General features: G+C 37.0%; 1 protein-coding gene across 7 annotated transcripts; it reads right to left on the reverse strand.

The window, feature by feature from the left end:
• Nucleotides 1–892: 892 nt before the first annotated feature.
• Nucleotides 893–20020, reverse strand: LOC116255031 (lipase-like). 7 transcript variants are annotated; one of them, XM_050078042.1, is made up of 13 exons: nt 19801–20020; nt 17328–17397; nt 17093–17141; nt 16920–17009; nt 15363–15448; nt 15014–15079; nt 14828–14875; nt 13932–13999; nt 4579–4651; nt 4342–4503; nt 3112–3306; nt 1788–1876; nt 893–1701 (listed from the first exon to the last, which is right to left on the reverse strand). In XM_050078042.1, the coding sequence occupies exons 6-13, from the start codon at nt 15020–15022 to the stop codon at nt 1464–1466; spliced, it is 882 nt and encodes a 293-aa protein (XP_049933999.1). In that variant the 5' UTR covers nt 15023–15079; nt 15363–15448; nt 16920–17009; nt 17093–17141; nt 17328–17397; nt 19801–20020; the 3' UTR covers nt 893–1463. The 7 variants fall into 7 exon arrangements, with proteins under 7 accessions (XP_049933999.1, XP_031486602.1, XP_031486595.1 ...); XM_031630742.2 differs by lacking the exons at nt 16920–17009; nt 17093–17141; XM_031630735.2 differs by lacking the exons at nt 16920–17009; nt 17093–17141; nt 19801–20020 and adding an exon at nt 17495–18675.
• Between the last annotated feature and the right edge of the window lie 1772 nt (nt 20021–21792).

Raw genomic sequence — 21792 nt, forward strand, 5'->3', positions numbered from 1 at the left:
TCGAGTCGACCGCAAAACAATTCGATTTCATAGCCGACTCAAGAGTGCCGCATATGGGTTCTTTAAATAATTTTTAAATATTTTAAATTTTCCTTACTTTTTATTGTTTTAATTTTTTTTCATGTAGTTTTTAAGTGATGTTTTATTTCTCTACTGATTTCGAACCGACGAACCAGTGCATTGACCAATTCGCTTAATTGGCAGCCTCACCGACTCGGCTCCTGAATCAATTGTTTTTATAACAATGCTGTGGACATCTTTTCAACTTAGAGAATTGAATTTGGTTTTATTTCACAACAAAAAATCTTAGACATGTAGAACAAGCAGTGAGGTTTTCAATGCATACCTACAAATATCATTTTTGGGTTTTAAAACAGCAAAGTTTTGTATGGATATAAACTAGCAAAGTTGTTTCTGACAGGAAATGGGAAAATTTTGATAAATTTTTAAAACACTTGATCTTTCGACGAGAAAGGTGGCAAAGTCATTATTTTTCATTATATATATATGTATTAAGGATGAGTTGTAACCAAATGGGATTCTCTAGACGGTTTTGTTTTCACTATTTCAGACTATTTGAAAGAATAACTGAAACAGACATCAAAGAGATCTTGAGAAACTCTTGGCTTGTCGGCTGATGCTGGCGGGAGATGTCCCATGCATAATAAAATCTGTACAAGAAGTCCGACGCCTGTTGGATTGGTGGATTTATGATGAGAGAATCTGAAAAGGTTGCCAATTCAGTGAAACAGAGCTTATTTTTTTATTTCATTACTGATATTGACCATATTGAACAGTGATGTCATTTTCATATGGAAGTAATTTTGGACTTGCTGGCGTTGATTGAAGAACAAATCTCTTCCGCAAAGCAGTATCAGTATGAAACTCCATCTGAGAAGGCAAATACCATCTTGATTGGTCTAAATTATTGAAGAACATTAGTAGAAAACTGCATCAAAGGGCAGACATGCCATCTTGGCTGTCAACACTATTTCTGCTAGTGTTCAATGTAATCAGGGCCTCTGTAAACATTTAACAGTAGTGAGTTTATTTCTGGAGAACCCGTTGACGTCCTTGTTTTCTTTAGACCAAGTTCTATGAAAAGACATTTTTATGCTCGAGTAACTCGAGCCATCTTAAACTCAGCCAGGCAAAGTTCGAGCTGGTCGGCTCAAGCTGAGTTGAGAGTCTTCAGACCTAACGACTGCAGCCAGCCCAATGGAATTGAACTTGATTCGGTACACCCTTTATGATGAGAAATAATGGATATACAGTTATCACCTCTGGAAATATATATATTCACATGACCTTAGATTGTGAGGTGAGGTACTTGGGAGAACTGAAACTAGACCTTAGAATGTGAGGTGAGGTACTGGGGAGAACTGAAACTACCTTAGAATGTGAGGTGAGGTACTGAGGAGAACTGAAACTAGACCTTAGAATGTGAGGTGAGGTAACTGAAACTAGACCTTAGAATGTGAGGTGAGGTACTGGGGAGAACTGAGACTACCATTATCTGCATGGCTGTTCTTCAAAGTCAGAGAAGAAGAATCCCTTGTCAAGACAAAGTTGGAACTCCCAATGCCAACTTTCTTGATTATGCTGCTGTCAGTAACAATCTTGCAAGAACCCCATGTCTCTGCTTGTAACTCAACACCCAAATAGTTTAGATGGTCAGAAATGCTGTTCCCAGAGACAGACCTGTAAACCACGTGGATGAAGCATGATAACCAACCAGTGAAACATACACAACCCTGCATGCTAAGGGAAGGGAGAAAAAAATCTACCTGCTGCAACTTGGGTCCTCACCAGAGCTGTCGCATACTTGCTCAATTCTGTATACCAAGCTTCCCACACCAAGAGTATAAAGCCATACCTACAATTTTGTATAAGTATACATCTTACAGAGGAATCTCCATGCAAAGAAAATGATCTTTTAAGTTTACCATAATCATGTTTGGCTACCGAACTAAGTGGATGTTTTTTGCCAATTTAACCTGTCTCTGCATTTTTGTTACCTAACTCCGTGGACGTTTTTTTGCCAATTTAACCTGTCTACACATTTTGTGCATTGGTTACTGCAGCAAACCTAAATGTGGAAAATAGAAGTTTGAGAGTTGATAATTGTGACCCATTGCAGCAATTAGGAGGGTTCACAACAAGTTGTACCCTATCATTCTACACCAGATTAAGCTGTATGATTTTTCTTCCAATCAGTGTAGATACAGAAAATCCGACCCATGTCACATAGGTGCGGGGTGCGGTAATTTCCAGAAAATTTTTTATACGGTAATTTTCAGAAGAAGTTCAGAAAAATGAGAAAAATGTAACAGGCAGAAACACCTGACGCCTGACAGCAAGCAGGCGTTCAGCAAAAAATATGAATTGATGCTCATAGCTATCTTAGCTCATTTTTAACTTTGACAAACTGAGGATGCTGAAAGCCTGCAGTATGTGATCCAAGACAAATTTATATGTTTCTAACAGTGATGCAAGTATGCAAGTCCCTGCCTACTCCCACCCTACCAAGCATTTTCTGGTGTCTCTTTCGAACTTAACCTCTTTGATGTGCTAATCATGGTCCAGTTGCTGGAAGACGATACTTGGACCAGAGATTTCTTCAGTGAAGAAACTTAGTACTCATTACTATTCATAAAAACTCTTGGTCCTTTAGAGATCCAAGTTCAGGTAATCCAAGTCCCTATTATTATAAAAAGAGCATGTAACGTGTCCATATGGGCAAATACTTAGAAAAAAAGAAACAGGCTCTGAAATGCTCAATGGGGAAAAGGGTAAGAGCAGGGTTCATAAATAAGTCAAGCTCAAGTAACTCTCCTCCGTTCAATTGGGCTCAGTCTGTGACAATATATGTATTATTTTTCAACTATGTCACTAGTTAGAACTTGGGAGTTCTGCAATAGTGATTTTTTTTTTTCCTTTGAGGAGTTTCAGTCCTATTGTATTGCTCTGGGGCATTAATCATTCAAAGAAAAATTATTTTCAGTGTTCTAGCTTGATCTCTGTCCAAGCTCAATCTCACTACCCAAGCTCAATAATTTAAACTCAAGTCAAGCCCAATGAAAACCAATGAGTTTGCAATTAGGAAATTACCTCACGAGGAAAATGATGGTATGTCTTCTGAGGGAAGTAGGTATAATATGGAGGCAAATGAGGCACCATATCATGTTCATTAGTGATACGGAAAGTAGCTGGCACATGTTCACTGAAGTAGGAAGCAAACACTGAATTCCCAACACGTGGTTGACCAAATGTGATGAGTTGAGTAATGTTTGCTCCATAGTTGACCTGGAACATGTTTATAAATTTGACGTCAACATGCATCCCAATGTATATTTGACCAACAATACTGTTTAAAACTGTTGGTTAAAATCATTAGACCAATAGAACAAGCTGTCTAGTCACCAAGAACAAACAATTAATTTCTATGACAGTTTGTCACAGTTACTGACATTCTCCCACTTTGGCAAGCGAGAGAGGAAGAGAGAGAGTATGATAAATTGAAAGAAATCTGCACACAAATGAAATGTGAAATCTCAATTAAGTCTGTGCATATATATATATTTATTACATACACACACAAAAACATCCATAAATACATTATATATATACATATACACACACCCCTCGCGATACTTGGCAAAGGACCAGAACTGTAAGCATAAGAATACACCAAGATTTGGCATTTTAACAACATAGAATATCATTGTTTCAGCTGTAAAGCCTGTAATATATAACTTCTAACACATGGACAACCTAATATACACATTTATGCACATCACATCAATGTGCTACCAATGCTACTTATGGGGAGACAGATGGAATTTTCTCAAATACATAAAAAATTGGAGCAACCAAAATTTTATAGGAAAAGCACACTAGCGATGCTAAGAATTTTCAGTGACATCATGATATCACATGAAAAGCACAAAAAGTAAAACCTTCAAGAAAAAAGGACAGCAGTAAACAATCATTTTACAGAGTCAGACTCCAAATGAGACACGACTCGCAAGGAAATTTGCAATTGACATTGTACTTAGATACCAGCAAAATGCCATAAGCAGCCATCATCATCACCAACATAAGATGAGAAGACACTCCTAGAACATCAGTGTGGATGAGATAGAAAAATATGAGGTTGGGCCCATCAAAAACTGGATGGCTTGAAATCCAAAGCATGCTTGTATATTGATCATTGAGACAATCAGACTGGGCCAACCTGTAATGTTAAGTTGGTGTGTATTTAGTGCATGCATGGATGGTTAAGAAAAATAAAAAATCACTAACTGTTTGCAGTTAATCATAAAGTTCATGTCAGCTTACTTTAAGGTCAAGTGCACAAAAGGATGCCATAGCTCCTCCCATGGAATGTCCAGTAACCAGAACACCAATTCTTCCGTATAATTCCCAAGCTCTCTGAACAGCATTAACAACTCCAGGACGAATGCTTGTGTTGTGGTACGCAGAATAGAAGCCATGGTGCACCTGGGAAAGAGAAAAAGTTATTCCAAATAAAATTTCTGGCGGAAAACCACTCTAATAGTTCTTTACACAACTAACCATTGCATCATGCATGCCAGGATAGTTCAGGTCCAGTTGTTTCCAGAACAGATCCTCAATCCAATTCTGTAAGCTGCATTTGATTATCATTGTACAAAGTAAGAGACAGAAGCTTCAAGACAGAGAGACGTAGAGTAGAGACATGCAACTTCAGTAAATGAGCTTCATTCTACTTAACAGAGAGTAGATTCTTGCTGGATAAAGAGAGGTGACAGTGTGGCATAAAGATACTTGAAATTGAGAATAAAGTTAATAAACATATTGGCACCCCTAGCTTTTCTTAGCACAAGTTTCTATATTACAGATCAACCCCTCAATTTTGTTGGCTTTATTGGGTTTCAGGTAGCTCTAACGCACTGTTTGGTTGGAGGGCAAGAGAGGGATGGAAAGGAAAGGAAAGGAAAGGAAAGGGAGGGAAAGACAATGGGAAAAGAAAGGAAAAAGGTGATTATAAAGCTTGTTTGGATAGAAAGGAAAGGAAAGGAAAGGGAGGGAAAGACAATGGGAAAAGAAAGGAAAAAGGTGATTATAAAGCTTGTTTGGATAGAAAGGAAAGGAAAGGAAAGGGAGGGAAAGACAATGGGAAAAGAAAGGAAAAAGGTGATTATAAAGCTTGTTTGGATAGAAAGGAAAGGAAAGACTAAAATCATGTTTGTTTGGACTATATAAAGGAAAGAAAAGATATAATTTATAATACTTTACAATAATACCCCTAACATTCAAAATGTTTAAAAAATTGAGAGGTTTCGCTTCTAGTGGAGCCCCGGTCTTGTGTTCAACGAGAGTCCATGCTCCATACCCTTGAGAGAGTGCCAATGGGTTGGGTTTGACCCAAACTCAACTCATACTGAGCTTGAATTCACCGAGCTTTGGTAAAAAGGGGTTCGGTTTGAACGTAACTTGGAAGAAACTCTTGAATCTCTTGTTTGGTTCGGTTTTTATGAGATGGCACCAAGATGTCAATGTTGTTAAAACCTAACCTCGAGTCGAATTGGACACCAAAGAGGGAGAGAGAGAGATTGAAAACATCAAAAATTAATACTAACCATCAAAAAATAATCACTATAGGGGCATTAATTAGCGCTGGTTTATCAAAAATTTGTTTCTTAGGAAAAATATTTTTAATTTGATTTCCTGATTCAATAAAAAAGGAACCACACTTACACTCGACATTTCATTCTATAGTAATAAATCTAGTAAAAATTTAGATCAATCAAACAAAATGTTGGTAAAAATAATAATTGTCTAAAGACAAAAATCATATAGCAAAATAAAAAATAACATTCATGTCTTACATAACTCCAGCTCTGCTAAGCATCCAAAGTAAAACATTCTTTCGCTTAGAAAAAGGACAAGCAAAAAATGTTTCCATCCTTTTTTCATTATCAGTAAGATGAAGATATGCTTTGATTTATAACTCTTCTTCAAGACCAATGACTTCAAATGCTGGAAATATGTCTTCTTTAGAATATTAATTTGAATGTCTCGGCTCTTGTTCGACATTACTTTTTTCAATTGCAGTAGCAACTCTTTTCAAAGGCATCTTTCATTACTTCAATCTCTTTTAAATCATCTTCATTTAAACGTTGGGCTCAACTTGGACTTCATACTCATCTCCTAGGTTGATAAATGGTTTTAATACTGCTTGATTTTGAGAAATCATTTCATCAATAAGCTGGATTTTATCGCCAGTACTGTCACACGCTGAAGTCATTTGGTTGCACTTTTCTTTCGCTGTCATCGATCCTTCCCATGTTGCTCCATCATTACCAAATAAATTTACTAAATTCTCATAGTTTGGAACAGGTGTCATCATCCACTTTTTTGCCATTGGATTTGCCTATAAATAACACAAAAAAGATACAACGGTAAAGAAACTCATATTTAACATAAAAATGTGATTATAAAAAAAAATTAAATCGCTACAAATAAAATTAGGTACCTCTATTGGTGGCTTTCATACTTCGGGTTCAGCAGTCCACATATTTGTCCTTCAATCAATGCTAAATCCACTCAAACCACTTTTAAAGATGTCATAACAACTACTGAAATTAGACTTCAACGTTTTCATTCAATTTTTTATGTGATCTTTGGTGAGCATTTTACCCAAGTTATCGTTTAGTTCTGTCACAACATTATCATACGCAGTTGTAGTAAAAGTGACATTGACTCTATTGCTTATTATTTGTTGAAGCAGTAATGCATCAATCAGCGCATCATCCATAAATTGGCTTCATTGTATCTTATCACTCTTTCCTCCATCTGTATATATTTGATTCTTGTTCATTGTTATTAGCTAAATGCAAAGAAAACTAGTTTAGGAAAGACATACATAATGAAAAGAAAAAACAACGTGTAATAATAAAAGATCAAGTAATTAAATTCAATGAACGTCTACAATGACAAATAATATAAAGAGAAAAAAATCAACATGTCTCATATACAAAGTTATTCAATTTATTGAAGTTTGAAGTTGATAGTTCTACCACATAGTCGAAGAGATGCTTTGCCGTGTGAATTCTCCAAACCTATACTCTTCATCTACATCAACTTGAACAGAATAATTTTCACTAGGTTGATTCATAAGTTCTGCATCAACATCTTCAATAATGTTAGCATCTAGATCGACACCCGTGAAAAAGTTGTGCAATGTACAACATACTAAAATGATCTCCGACTGTGTACTGTAGGAATAAACTGGTTCTGTCGAATTAGCTATAATTGAGAATCTTTTTTTCAAGACACCAAATGATCTTTCAATAACATTTCGCAAAGAAGCATGCCGAAGATTAAACAACTCTTTTGCATTTTCCAGGCCACGCTTGGAGTATTCTTTCAAGTGATGTGTCACACCCCTAAAGGGTGTGATAAGTCCACCTTTTAATGGAAAACCAGCATCAACAAGATAATATTTACCTAAAAAAATGAACACAATCACATGTTAAGTTCATATTTCATAAAAATTATTAAATTATACATGCTTTTAATTACAATTACCTTCAGGAATTTTTAGTTTGTCTTTTTTCGTTAATGCATTTTTTATGATTCTAGAATCAGAAGTAGTTCCTTCCGAACCTCCTAATAAATAGGTAAATTTCATATCGAAAGAACATGCAGCCAACACATTTTGAGTTGGCCAGTCTTTTCTACCATGGTATCTTGGTGCATCCTCTGAAGATACTTTAACACTAACGTGTGTTCCATCAATTGCACCAACACAATTCTGAAACGCAATTCAATGTTAATGCAATATTGGCATATTATAAAACAAAAAAACTAAATTAATTGATTTATTACCTGAAAGTATGGATAAAATCTATTATTGTATAAGATTTCATTTGGCACAGTTGATCCGTCAGACTCTTGAATGAATCTGTCTTCTAATAGAATAATTGAAATTACTACATTGTGAAAATATCGAGAAATTGTCTTTGTTGAATGATAGAACCAAAATTGAACCGATCGATGTTTATATGTGTGAGACAACATCATGAGAAAGAGAAAAACTTGCTCTTCTACTTTACAATGTCTTGTATTACATAGTCCACCATCATGTTGAAGAATATCACATAACTCTTTGAAAGTTGATGTTCCCATGCATGTTATATTGCGGCATTGTACATCATCATCTAATTATATATAATTTGATCTCTAATTTTTTGTCTTTCTTCATAAGATAGTCCAATTGATCGATGCACAAGTTGATGTCGACGTTGTCTTCGACGTATGAAATAATAAAAGATATAACATAAAAACAGAACAACTTGTTGTTGTTGGTGTCGTCTCATGTCTTCTAATATGAAATAGGGTAAACAAATAAGTCGGTTATTTCAAACACTCTTTTTCCCATCACTCTTTTTGTAGAATATGGACCAAGGCCTTTCTAGTTTTTGTGGATTTCCTTCTTAACAAAGTTCCAAATTCTAACATCATCCTTCCCCTTTCTTTCAGCTCGTTCCTCCCCAGATGGTAAATATTCGACGCAGAGAATCCTGTTGAAGAAGCATTTTCACTTGCTTCCTACCCAACAGCCACCACCAAACTGATCGACCATCTAAGAGCATCAGACTTTTTGTGGTACGTGGAGTCGGCTGTTAATTTAATATGTTATATTACACATTTTCCTTTTAAGTTCATGGGAATGCGGTTCTATATCATGTACCTGTAGTGCACGCTAGATTATAATGGTTGGTCTAGAACCAATAGTAGATTCACGATAGTCGTTCGTCCTCTCTCAAACTTGGTCGATGAAGAGGTTGCAGAATCCCTTGTGAATGGATTCAAATTTGAGCCAACCTCCAGCTAGAGCTTCTAAGACTTGATTCAAGCTTGAGCTGGCCTAGCTCTGCTCATGTCCACCCCACAACATACACCTTGGGTTTGTGCTGCCCATTTTACTCCTCGAAATTGGGCCAAATCAACTGAACCTCAAAATTGGGCCAAACCAACCATCAGATTTGTAAGTTGATTCCCACCTACTTGAGTCCTGCTCAAATTAGGAAGTGTTGCCTTCTATCTAATGTCGGGAATCGCTTGTCTTGATTGTCATCCTAGTGCACATAAAACTTAAAAATGATCTGATAGCTATTGTCTTTTTTATGTTGAATCACGATTACATGTACCAAACCTTTCCCTTCACCCTCCTTCTTGGTAGGTAAACATGTTTGCATTGATGGTCTTTCTAATATGTGCATTTTGTGATTGCGAATGATGATTTTCTTCCGATTTATGTGTTCTTTTGCACTACGTTCTTTGTGAGTGTTTGAAATAAGTTGTTCTGTTTTTATGTTATATCTTTTATTATTTCATACATCAAAGACAACGTCGACAACAACTTGTGCATCGACCAATTGGACTATCTTATGAAGAAAGACAAAAAATTAGAGATCAAATTATATATAAATTAGATGATGATGTACAATGTCGCAATATAACATGCATCGGAACATCAGCTTTCAAAAAGTTATGTGATATTCTTCAACATGACAGTGGACTATGTAGTACAAGACATTATAAAGTAGGAGAGCAAGTTTCTCTCTTTCTCATGATATTGTCTCACACATATAAACATCAATCGGTTCAATTTTGGTTCTATCGTTCAACAAAGGCAATTTCTCGATATTTTCACAAAGTAATGAGTTCAATTATTCTATTAGAAGACAAATTCATTCAACAATCTGACGGATCAACTGTGCCAAATGAAATCTTATACAATAATAGATTTTATCCATACTTTCAAGTAATAAATCAATTAATTTAGTTTTTATGCTTTATAATATGTCAATATTGCATTAACACTGAATTGCATTTCAGAATTGTGTTGGTGCAATTGATGGAAGACATGTTCATGTTAAAGTATCTTCAGATGATGCACCGACGTATTGTGGTAGAAAAGACTGGCCAACTCAAAATGTGTTGGTTGCATGTTCTTTTAATATAAAATTTACCTATTTATTAGCAGGTTGGGAAGGAACTGCTTCTGATTCGAGAATCATAAAAAATACATTAACGAAAAAAGACAAACTTAAAAATTCCTGAAGGTAATTGTAATTAAAAGCATGTATAATTTAATAATTTTTATGAAACATGAACTTAACATGTGATTGTGTTCATTTTTTTAGGTAAATATTATCTTGTCGATGCTGGTTTTCCTTTAAAAGGTGGACTTATCACACCCTTTAGGGGTGTGACACATCACTTGAAAGAATACTCCAAGCGAGGCCCGCAAAATGCAAAAGAGTTGTTTAATTTTCAGCATGCTTCTTTGCGAAATGTCATTGAAAGATCATTTGGTGTCTTGAAAAAAAGATTCCCAATTATAGCTAGTTCGACAGAACCAGTTTATTCGTGCACTACACAGTCTAAGATCATTTTAGCATGTTGTATATTGCACAACTTTCTCATGGGTGTCGATACAGATGCTAGCATTATTGAAGATGTTGATGCAGAACTTATGAATCAACCTAGTGAAAATTATTCTGTTCAAGTTGATCTAGATGAAGTGTATAAGGTTGGAGAATTCACACGGCAAAGCATCTCTTCGACTATGTGGCAGAACTATCAACTTCAAACTTCAACAAATTGAATGACTGTGTACATTAGACACGTTGTTTTTTTTCTCTTTATATTATTTGTCATTGTAGACGTTCATTGAATTTAATTACTTGATCTTTTATTATTACACGTGGTTTTTTCTTTTCATTATGTATGTCTTTCCTAAACTTGTTTTACTTTGCATTTTGCTAATAACAATGAACAAGAATCAAATATACAAAGATGGAAGAAAGGCTGATAAGATACAATGGAGTCAATCTATGGATGATGCGCTGATTGATGCATTACTGTTTTAACAAATAACAGACAATATAGTGAATGACACTTTTACTACAATTGCATCTGATAATGTTGTGACAGAACTAATCGATAAGTTGGGTAAAATGCTCACCAAAGATCACATAGAAAATCAAATGAAAACGTTGAAGTCTAATTTCAGTAGCTGTTATGACATCTTTAAAAGTGGTTTGAGTGGATTTAAAAGTGGTTTGAGTGGATTTGGCATTGATTCAAGGACAAATATGTAGACTGTTGAACCCGAAGTATGGAAGCCACTAATAGAGGTAGCTAATTTTATTTGTAGCAATTTAATTATTTTTTATAATCGCATTTTTATGTTAAAATATGAGTTTGTTTGTCGTTGTTATCTTTTTTTGTGTTATTTATAGGCAAATCCAATGGCAAAAAAGTGGATGATGACACATGTTCCAAACTATGAAAAGTTGGTAAATTTATTTGGTAATGATAGAGTAACAGGGGAAGGATCGATGACAGCGAAAGAAAATCGCAGCTGAATGACTTCAGCGTGTGAGAGTACTGGCGATACAATCCAGCTTATTGATGAAATGATTTCTCAAAATCAAGCAGTATTAAAACCATTTATCAACCTAGGAGACGAGTATGAAATCCAAGTTGAGTCCAACATAGGTTCACTGTCAAAGCGTAAAAAAGGAGAAGTTTAAATGAAGATTATTTAAAAGAGATTAAAATAATGAAAGATGCCTTTGAGAGAGTTGCTACTGCAATCGAAAAAAGTAATGTCGTACCAGAGACAAGACATTCAAATAAATATTCTAAAGAAAACATATTTCCAACATTTGAAGTCATTGGTCTTGAAGAAGAGTTACAAACTGAAGCATATCTTCATCTTACTGATGATGAAAAAAGGATAGAAATATTTTTTGCTTGTCCTTTTTCTAAGCGAAAGAATGTTTTACTTAGGATGCTTAGCAGAGCTGGAGTTATGTAAGACATGAATGTTATTTTTTTATTTTGTTATGTGATTCTTTTGTCTTTAGACAATCATTATGTTTACCAACTTTTTGTTTGATTGATCTAAATTTTTATTAGATTTATTACTATAGAATGAAATGTCGAGTGTAAGTGTGGTTCCTCTTTTATTGAATAAGGAAATCAAATTAAAAATATTTTTCCTAATAAATTTTGATAAACCATCGCTAATTAATGCCCATATAGTGATTACTTTTTGATGGTCAATATTAATTTTTGATGTTTTCAATCTCTCTCTCTCTTTGGTGTCCAATTCGACTCGAGGATAGGTTTTAACAACGTTGACATCTTGGTGCCATCCCAAATGAGAGATTGAAGAGTTTCTTCTAAGTACGTTCAAACCAAACCCCTTTTGACCAAAGCTCGATGAATTCGAGCTCAGTATGAGTCGAGTTTGGATCAAACCCAACCTGTTGGCACTCTGTCAAGGGTATGGAGCATGGACTCTTGTTGAACACAAGACCGGGGCTCTATTAGAAGGGAAACCTCTCAATTTTTTAAACATTTTGAATGTTAGGGGTATTATTGTAAAGTATTATAAATTATATCCTTTCTTTTCCTTTATATAGTCCAAACAAACATGATTTTATCATTTCCTTTCCTTTCCTTTCTATCCAAACAAGTTTTATAATCACCTCTTTTCTTTCTTTTCCTTTTCATTTCATTTCTTTCTCTCTCCTTCCTTTCCTTTCCTTTCAATCCCTCCCTTTCCCTCTAACCAAACAGGGCGTTACCCTATGCTTCCCTTTCCTTTCCCTTCCTTTGCAACCAAACAATCTCTTTAATTTTCTTTCTTTTCCCTTCTTTCGAATTAATCAACCAAACAAAGGATTGATTGTTCAATCCCTCCCTTTCCCTCCAACCAAACAGGGCGTAAGTTTGCATTGATCTTTTTGTGTTGTGACTGCTCTCTCAAACAGTGAACTCCTTGTAACATCGGTAAACCAAAGGGTTGGACTGGTTTGCCATGTTGATGTATTACGCAACCACATATCCACTAACTATTTTAACATATTCATTTTCCTATTTTTAGGATCCCATTATCACGAAAGTGAGATAATAATTTAGTCTATTAGATCCATGACCACACCCAATAATGCATTAAAAAAAAAGGCATGTCTATTAAGAATTACATGTTTAAAAACATTTAAATCATTCATGAGAATAAATGAACATGAGGATGAAACTCTTATCAAGCTATTAAGCCATGAAAACAAAAATAAAACAGGACCTCTTATGGGTAGGGTAGATTAATGCAATTAGTCCCTTCATTCCTCAAACAGAACCAAATAAATAAAATGTGACAAAACATAAATTTTCAGTTTCCTTTTTTGTATCATTGTCACAAATATCTTCTTTGGGTTTTCAACAGCAATTCAGCAAGTTTCTTCTCCAGTACAATGTGGCAGAGTTGAAAATCTTGGCAGATTTTTAAGAAGTCAAAAAAAGAGAGCTTATAAAATAGAATGTGAAAATAAAATTTTGATAACTAAAAATTTTAAAAAGTGAAAAAATGCAAAAAAAAAAAGAACAATTTTGCATGAAACGCAAAAAAAATGTGTTTTCACATTTTTTTCGATTTGGGTTTTTTTCAAAATGTCATGTTTTTTTCCTTTTCTCTAGCTGACTTGTTTCTAATGGTTTTTTCACTCTTTTTTTTGAAAAACATGTTTTCTGTGACAATGTAATCTGTATACACTGTCTCTCTACATACAGTAAAAAAGCTTAGTGAGATATAATGCCTATAAACTCATATAGTATCCAACATTTACTAATATCTTATAAACTTTGTAAGTCCAGAAATTATTAAAGATAGCACTTATTTATTACAGAGAATGCATTACTTTCTTGTTTCTTGCCCCTTTAAGTGCTCAAATATCAGCTAGAAATGCATAGATGCTTAAGAACTGGCCATGCACCAGCCCGTGCTTAGTTCACTTCAACAAATGGTTAGGCAAGAACTTGTGGAAAACTAAGAAATGCAGAAGGTCTAACAATATAAAGAATACCTATGTTCCTGTGTTCCCCTGAAAGCTATCACAATAGCATTGAGATCTGGAGCAACACCTACATAGGCCTGTTGTAAAATAATAGTAAAAAACCACCAAGAACGGAAATAAGAATAATGATAATAACTGTAGTAGTATAAGTGTGTAGAATATATACACAAAGAGCATGCTATACATAGCCTTATTGTCTTGATCGCTAGGGAAAAGAGTGCCTAACAGCATGATCACAAGCACTTGTATTGACTTCACTTGTATAGCCATTGAAATCTACAAGTGGACATGCAGAAGGGATCCACTAGTTTTTCCTCTCATCAATAACAGCACTGATCAGTTACTGACTTAGCTTCAGCAACATGTTGCTATCAACTGTCACTTGAACCAGCCTCTATGCTAGTTCTGACCTTTCTGACTGTGCAAGCCCAGTCTAAGATTGGTCGACAAAGGGGAGAGAAGGGGGGCGTGTTTCCAATGCATGTCCACTTGTTTCTCTTCTCATCAATGGTGGCATCGATCAACCAATCAGCTGAAGCAAACTGTTGCATATTCAACTGGCACTTGGTGCAAGTCCAGCCTAAGGCTGGCCAATAAGGGAGAAAGAGATAGAGAGAGAAACAGAGAGAGGCTTGCTTGCAATGCGCAAGCACACATCTGTGCACACTGCACACACATGCACATAAAGCTTCTTTAATTTTTTTATACTGGCGTTACTGCCCTTCTCAAAACATGGGAATAATCTATCTGCTAACAAGCTGATATGGCACATCAATTGCTAAAGGGGGAATGTCCTCAAGCTCCTATTTACAATATCCTCCATATCCTGCCTTTACAAGGATTTACAATCCTCAGGAGATATGTGTAAGTGTATGTCAAATCAGCAGCACTGTAGAAGAAGGTACCTGTAGGCAGTGCTGCACGTCCACGATGAGTTCTATCATTTCAAATCCCTGTGGAGAAAATTTAAGGTCTACCCGTTTCAGTAATTCGCGAAGGTTACACAAGCTTCTTCCAGCAAAAAAGTAGAAAAACAAAGCCTTAATTTGTGGTTCAAACTTTAAACATAACAAAGCAACAAGTAGGCACACCTCGGTCATGTCTTTGCATCTTGAGCAGGTCCAAGTAAAAAGCTCAGTTGAATCTGATATGTAGACCTAGAAAAAGGACAAAGAATGAACTTGTGAATGGACAGATGTATCACAAGAAAGACACTGCAAACAGAAGAAAGTGACTGCTAAATGTTATCCTTAAGTGGAGGTTTACAGTTAGACACTAGAAGCATGATATTTTAACAAAATAAATATGGCACACAAGGCAATTTTGTAAACTTGTATAACTGAAGCAAGCAGATTCAAGGTTTCAAACTGCGACTACAGCTCCAAAAGAAAACCATCACCAGCCACACAAGTGACAGAGACATTTTAATGCTAAACTTACTGCAGAGGCATATTCCACCAGTATTCTTGCAAGTGTGTGGTTATAACCAGTGGAATGATCTTCATAGTCGCACTTAACAGCAAGCTCTGAAAGCATGGGAAAACAAAAAAGCGATGATTGATCAATGTTTATAACATGGAGGGAGTGGAATGAACATCATAGTCACACTTAACAGCAAGCTCTGAAGGCAGGGGAAAACAAACGAAGAGATGATTGATCAATCTTCAACACAGAAGGAAGACATCTGATTGAGCCCAAAAAAATACGGAAAGATTTTATGTGACACTCCAGGTAAATTTATAAGATAAACTCACATGTCCAACTCCTCAAAAAAAAAATGCAAAAGCAACCAGCATGCAGACATAGCACAAACGTGCCAGCAAATTGCTGAATTTGGACCACATACACCAAAAGCTTCCACTAATTAATGATTATCCTTTTCAGAAGATTAGGCGAACAACTACAGTATCTAGGATCACTATTTAAAACAGACACGAACATGCACATAATGAGAGAGAGAGTACAAAACCAAAAAAACGACTTTCTCCTTGACTACATTTTGATTAGGTAAAACTGAATTTTTACAACATCAAATGCAACAAATAAAGATAGAACAGAGTCACCAAGTTACCAGTTACCACCTACATCAGCTGTGGTACACCTGCCAGAAACACTGCCTTAAAATTAAACTATGTCACACGGACACGGCAAAATGGGCCACGTACCGGTGTCGACACTCCGACACCTGGATACCGACACTTGGACACGGCAGGATACGTTTTGGATCGGGTCTGGGTCAGACCCGATCCAAACCACTTTACTAACCCGACATTCTTTGTTTTGTTTGAGACTTTCTTTCTTATGACTTATAAGATTGGTCATGAACAATGTTTTGTTTGAGAATCTGAGACTTTCTTTCTTGTGACTTATGAGATTGTAAGAGTGAATTATTAATTTAATGTTTTTTTATTTTATTATCCTTTTTATTTTTTTAGAATATAAAATTCACCGTATCCACGTATCCTAAAATTTTGAAAATTGCCGTATCCAAGTACCCGTACCCGTACCCATAGGATACCCGTACCCGTATCCGTGTGACATAGAAATTAAACCATTATCGGCAATAATAAAAAGAAGAGAATAAATACAATTAAAGTGAAAATACATTTAAAAATGTGACTGAATTTATATATTACTCCTAAACTACTGGAAAAGATTTTGAGTACTTAGAATGTCCCAAAGTTCTAGCACAAGAAAGAAGGAAGAAAAAAGACTAACCAGGTTCTGAAGACTCTTGGTACTATGTAGAAATGAAAGGTCTGGCTGGGAAGGTATGATGATAGACGTATAGAACCATCAGTGGAAAAACATATGATCCTGCATAACTGATGGTATATGACTGTTTTGCCTTTAGTTTGATGCATTTTGAGTCGCGGTATGCATTAAGTGGCTACCATGTTTGAAAATCCTTTAATGTCTAAGGTGATTTTCCTTCTGGCAGTCAGACAAATAACTACAAATCAGAATTAGCTACACATCCAGAACAATAACACGTACTTTGAGAAAAGAGAGAATGTAAAGATGACTAAGGATGTTGACACTGAAGCAGGAGTATGGATTGAATAACCTTCAGCATCCAAAGTTGATCTGATTATGGAAGGTGTTTCATTCCATTAGAGTGATACCAACTTAACTGAGCACAAAAAGAGAACAAATCTGTGGATACTGACCTGTGTATTTAGATGCATAAGGGATTTGTTACCACCTAACTTTATGTTTCTTTGACATACACATGCACAAAAGCAGGCCCAAAATTAGCATCATTTGGTTCTCTATATTCCAAGGAAATTTGCACAGAAGCAACAATCATGCAGCAATCCAGACTGCTGCATGCTAGGAATACGCATTATGATTTTGTACAAGGAAGCAAATCGTTAGAAGAAAGTGAGGCTCAAGAATAAATACCTCTTCCTCCTGATAGAAAAGGTAAGCAAACAAGCATTGCCACAATAATGTGCCGAGAGAATGCCATGCCCTGCAAATTGGCACAAGTTATTTCCAAATAAGATTATACTGAAACTTAAATAAGAAAAAAGCAAGGATTCCACAATTTAGCAGGTTTTGGGACTGACATGCTCAACAATATGCGGCTCTTACTGCTAAAGGTGCTGCAGGAAGTAAGCCTGGGCACCAGGCCGGGTCGCCACTGGGTACCCGGTACCCGGCCCGACACGGGCCCGGGCCCGGGCCTTGAAAAATTTATTAACAGGCCCGATTTTATCGGACCTGATCCGGCCCGATACTTAACGGGTCGGGCCCGGGCTTGATCCAGTGATCGCCGACGGCCCGACAGCCCGGTAACTTAAAACAATTTGTTTCAATGTTTTATAGTTCATTTTTCATTCATTCTCCCCGTGGACTCTGCAAACGATTCATCGTCCCCGTCGTTCAGCTCCGCGAGAGTCGGTGAACGCTTCATCATCCCCGTCGGCGAACGCCTCCTCCGGTCCTCCCCTTCGCCTGGGGGTCTTTCACGGTGTCAAAGAGACGGATGATGTTCTGAAGATTGGGCGGCAGCTGTTCCACCGATTGGACTTAGACGGGAGTCAGAGGGGGGATGGGTTTTGGCCTTTTGGGGACTTCTTCGATGATGATGATGGGAAGCAGTATGAAGTTATGGAGATGAATCTCGCGGTGAATCTGATGGGTTTTTTGAGGTAGAGTTTACGGGTGATGCTTGGGTGGAATGATCGGAAAGAAGAGCAAATCGACATGCTTTTTCTTCTTCTTCCTCGCGGCGTTTTCTCTTGTGTAGATTGAATCAGGAGTGAGGTAATGGGTATTTTAAATACATAAATAGATGGTTTCGAGAAGGGGCTCGAGGGAGAGGATTTGGATGAAGAAGAAAGTGGCAGAGAGGGAAGTCTGCTTCAAAACATCCGTGAGCATCCATTGATGTTTTCCCTCATCCATGATTCGGAGGAAACATATAGCAGAGAACGACGCCCCTGGTGAGAGGGAAGTCTGCTTCAAACCTGTCTTGCACAACAACCTCGCGCTGCAACCAGTCATTAGATTGACAAGGGAACGTATGGCCAACGAGAACCAATGGAGTGTTCGCGGGGGAGGAAAGAATGGCGGAAAAAAGGGGGAAAAGGCTGAGATAGACCCTTCACCGCCTTCACGGCAGCAGGAGGAGGCCAAGCCCTTGAGCGGCCCGGCCCATCAATAATCGGGCTGGGCCGGACGTCGGGCTTAAGATTATGCCCGAGGCTCGGTACTTCATTGGCCCGGCCCGGCCCGATTAGAATCGGGCCGGGTTTTAGGCTGGCCCGATAGCATTAACGGGTTTTATTTTTATCACTTTTTTCGGGCCGGGCTGGCCCGGCCCGGCCCAGCCCGTTGCCCAGTCCTTGCAGGAAGTATGCAACGAGTATCAAATGCTTGACAAATCACTTAAGATGTGAAGTGTACAATATTTGGGAAGAATAAGGGGAACAGACTAGCCAGATTTAGAAAGAATAAGAGACAAGTACCAAAATTAGTCACAACTCACAAATATGAAATATCCTTCTTGGGTTTTTATCGGTGACTGAGGCCGTTTGGGTATTAACCGAAACTTTTGTGGTACCAAAATGAAAAATGAACAAAATAATAGAAAATTTTGTGAAATTGCAACTTTTCAACTAACTTTCTTACAAAAACATTGGTGAAATTTAAAATAGTTATGAAACGTTAAAATATAACCACAAAACATGTTGGAATACATTAACATTTTTACTTTTGCTGATATTTTTTCATTCCGGTAATGTTTTCAAAATTCAAAGTATCACAAATTCACAATATAGTCCATTCTTTCCACCTTTTTTTTTTGCGCTCTCACCATGGTGTTTTGAAAATATCACCTATGTGACTATGAACCACTAAATGCGAAATACTTGACCATACACTTAAAAAAAAAAAAAAGCTTCGAATACAAAAGGTAAAGCGTTCCTTCTACTTGAAAGCTTCCACTACCCAAAAGCTTATAAGACATCACGCTCATAAATGTTGGAATACTCCAAATTTCCGATGTGATGTTGAAGATAAAGGTTCGAAAAAGTTTTTACTGATTAGCATGGTACGTGACAGTTAACAAGATTAACTCTACGATGTCGTTCAACAAATCAGCAAGGTGCGTGATAATTAACAGGACGAACTCCATTATGTGAGCACAATAAACAAATATTTTAACCGATTAATCGCGTCAACCACCACTCTTCTTTCCACCAAACCCTCAACCAGCAGGAGCGAACTACACCAAATTAAACAACACAAACGCGCCAATAAACAAACGGCCTGATCGCTATTACCACAAAACAAAAGAGAGAGCGAGACAGAGAGAGAGAGAATCCTTAGCTTCCACCGTCGAATGATCGAGGGGAATGAGAGAACGTACCGCAAGGATCCCGACCGTTTGGATCAGGAAAAAAATATTCCGGTGGACTGTTTCCAATAAATGTTCAAGAAGCGCCGATTCTCGTCCAATGGTCCTCGACGCTTTTCTACCGGCCGCCGGGCATTGGCCTCCCGGCGACTCTAATGGCGCCGGGTCATCCTCCCCCTAGGTCGTCCTCCCTCGGAAGAGCCGAGGCGAGGAGGACAGGGGGCTCGAGCACCGTCGGGTAGATAGGTGCGGTTCATAAGGATCTGTGCCTTCCGGTGAAATAGTTAGTTAGCAACCACCGTTCCAAAGAACCGAGGGGCCCATTTCCCGTCTGTCTATAGGGATGGGTACGGTACTCTCAATAACTCTGTCCATATCCCACCATTTAGTTTATCTGTTTGAGTAAGATTAGGGTCGAGTTAGAACTTTTTAATTAGTTCGATAAGTTTTTTCAATCGAACTGTGTCAGATGTCACCAGCACATTTTATTTTGTTCTTTCTCTTTTTTTCTTCTTTTATATATATATATATGGGCTCAACTATAAACTTTTTTGTCCATTGCCATGACTTTGTTATAACATCTTCATAAAGTCTTCGTATGTGTCATTGATGGCACTCTTATAAACTCTTTATTTATCATTAATGACATCTTTAAAAACTCTTTCCACGTCACTAAGAATTTATGAGATATTAAAATATAAAATATTAAAGATTTCAAATACATATGGACAACACAATTAATACTCAATGCATATAAAGTTGACGGTCCAACCCATTTATCGCCAGCAAAAGCCGACTTTGTAGAGCCTTGGGTCTACTCGGCCCGACCCGATGTCCAACCTTAAAATCAAATACCAATTTTAGGGCCTGTTTGGTTGGAAGGAAAGGAAGGGAAATTGAGGGATTGAGCAATTTCTCTTGTATTTGGTTGGCTAATTAGAAATGAGGGAAAGGAGAGAAAAAAAGAAAGTCTGTTTGGATGGGAGGGAAGGAAAAGGAAAGGAAATGATTGTATAGTGTAAATTAAATCTCTCCCAAATCAGACGGATTGAGAGGGAAATGAAAAGGAGTAAGTACAAAAGTGTTGACTGCCCACAATACCCCTCCACGTTTTTTTTCTGCCTGCCTCCCAACCTTTTGACTATTGAGGGTATTATTATAAATTGTATCGTTTCCTTTCCATTTCATTCACTTTTATCCAAACAAGCTTTTATAATCACCTCTTTCCATTCTATTCCCTTCCCTTCCCTTTCCATTCCTTTCCCTCCCTTTGCCTCCATCCCTTTCCCTCCATTTCCCTCCAACCAAACAGGGAGTTAAATTTTATAAATTAAGATTTTTTAAAAATTATATACATGTCAATTTAAAAATTTTGAAAGTGTAAGCCGCCCTTTCTCTCCGTCCTTGATTCTTGAATAGCAACACTTAGAGATTTGGAAACGGGGGTACTCCATCACAATGCCAAGGACAACTGGTGATTTGGATCGAACCCAGTTCTATCATATTAGATCTAAGTGGATTACGTGTAATCATGGAATCTGGATCTAAGTCCCTGTTCAAACTCTATTTTTTAAATTCACATTTGGATTCAACTGGCAGATTCAGTGATGTGTTATCGCTCGATTCTTCATCCGATCTGAATCGGTTATCCAGGTCGAATTGGAACATAAAACTGCATATCAACTTTGAATCCGGCTTGTTTCGGCTCAATCAGATTCGTTTTAAGCATTTTAAATTTGAAATCGACTCTATTCTTTGAAGCCGAACGTAGACTCAACTAGCATGCTTCGGTATTATGGAATCAGGTCGAATCGGATCTAACTCGAATTGAGTTATCAAATTGAAACCCGGCAGTAATCAAATTAAATTTGATCTTACCATTTATTCAGACACACGAAATCGAAACCTGCCCCACAGTAATATAGAAATTTTCACTAAACAGGATTAAGGAAGTGTTTTGGGTGACACTCTGAAAAAACCTGGTTTTGTGAAAAAACCTGATTA

Source organism: Nymphaea colorata, chromosome 5 (assembly GCF_008831285.2).
Source record: "Nymphaea colorata isolate Beijing-Zhang1983 chromosome 5, ASM883128v2, whole genome shotgun sequence".
NCBI classification, from domain to species: Eukaryota; Viridiplantae; Streptophyta; class Magnoliopsida; order Nymphaeales; family Nymphaeaceae; genus Nymphaea; species Nymphaea colorata.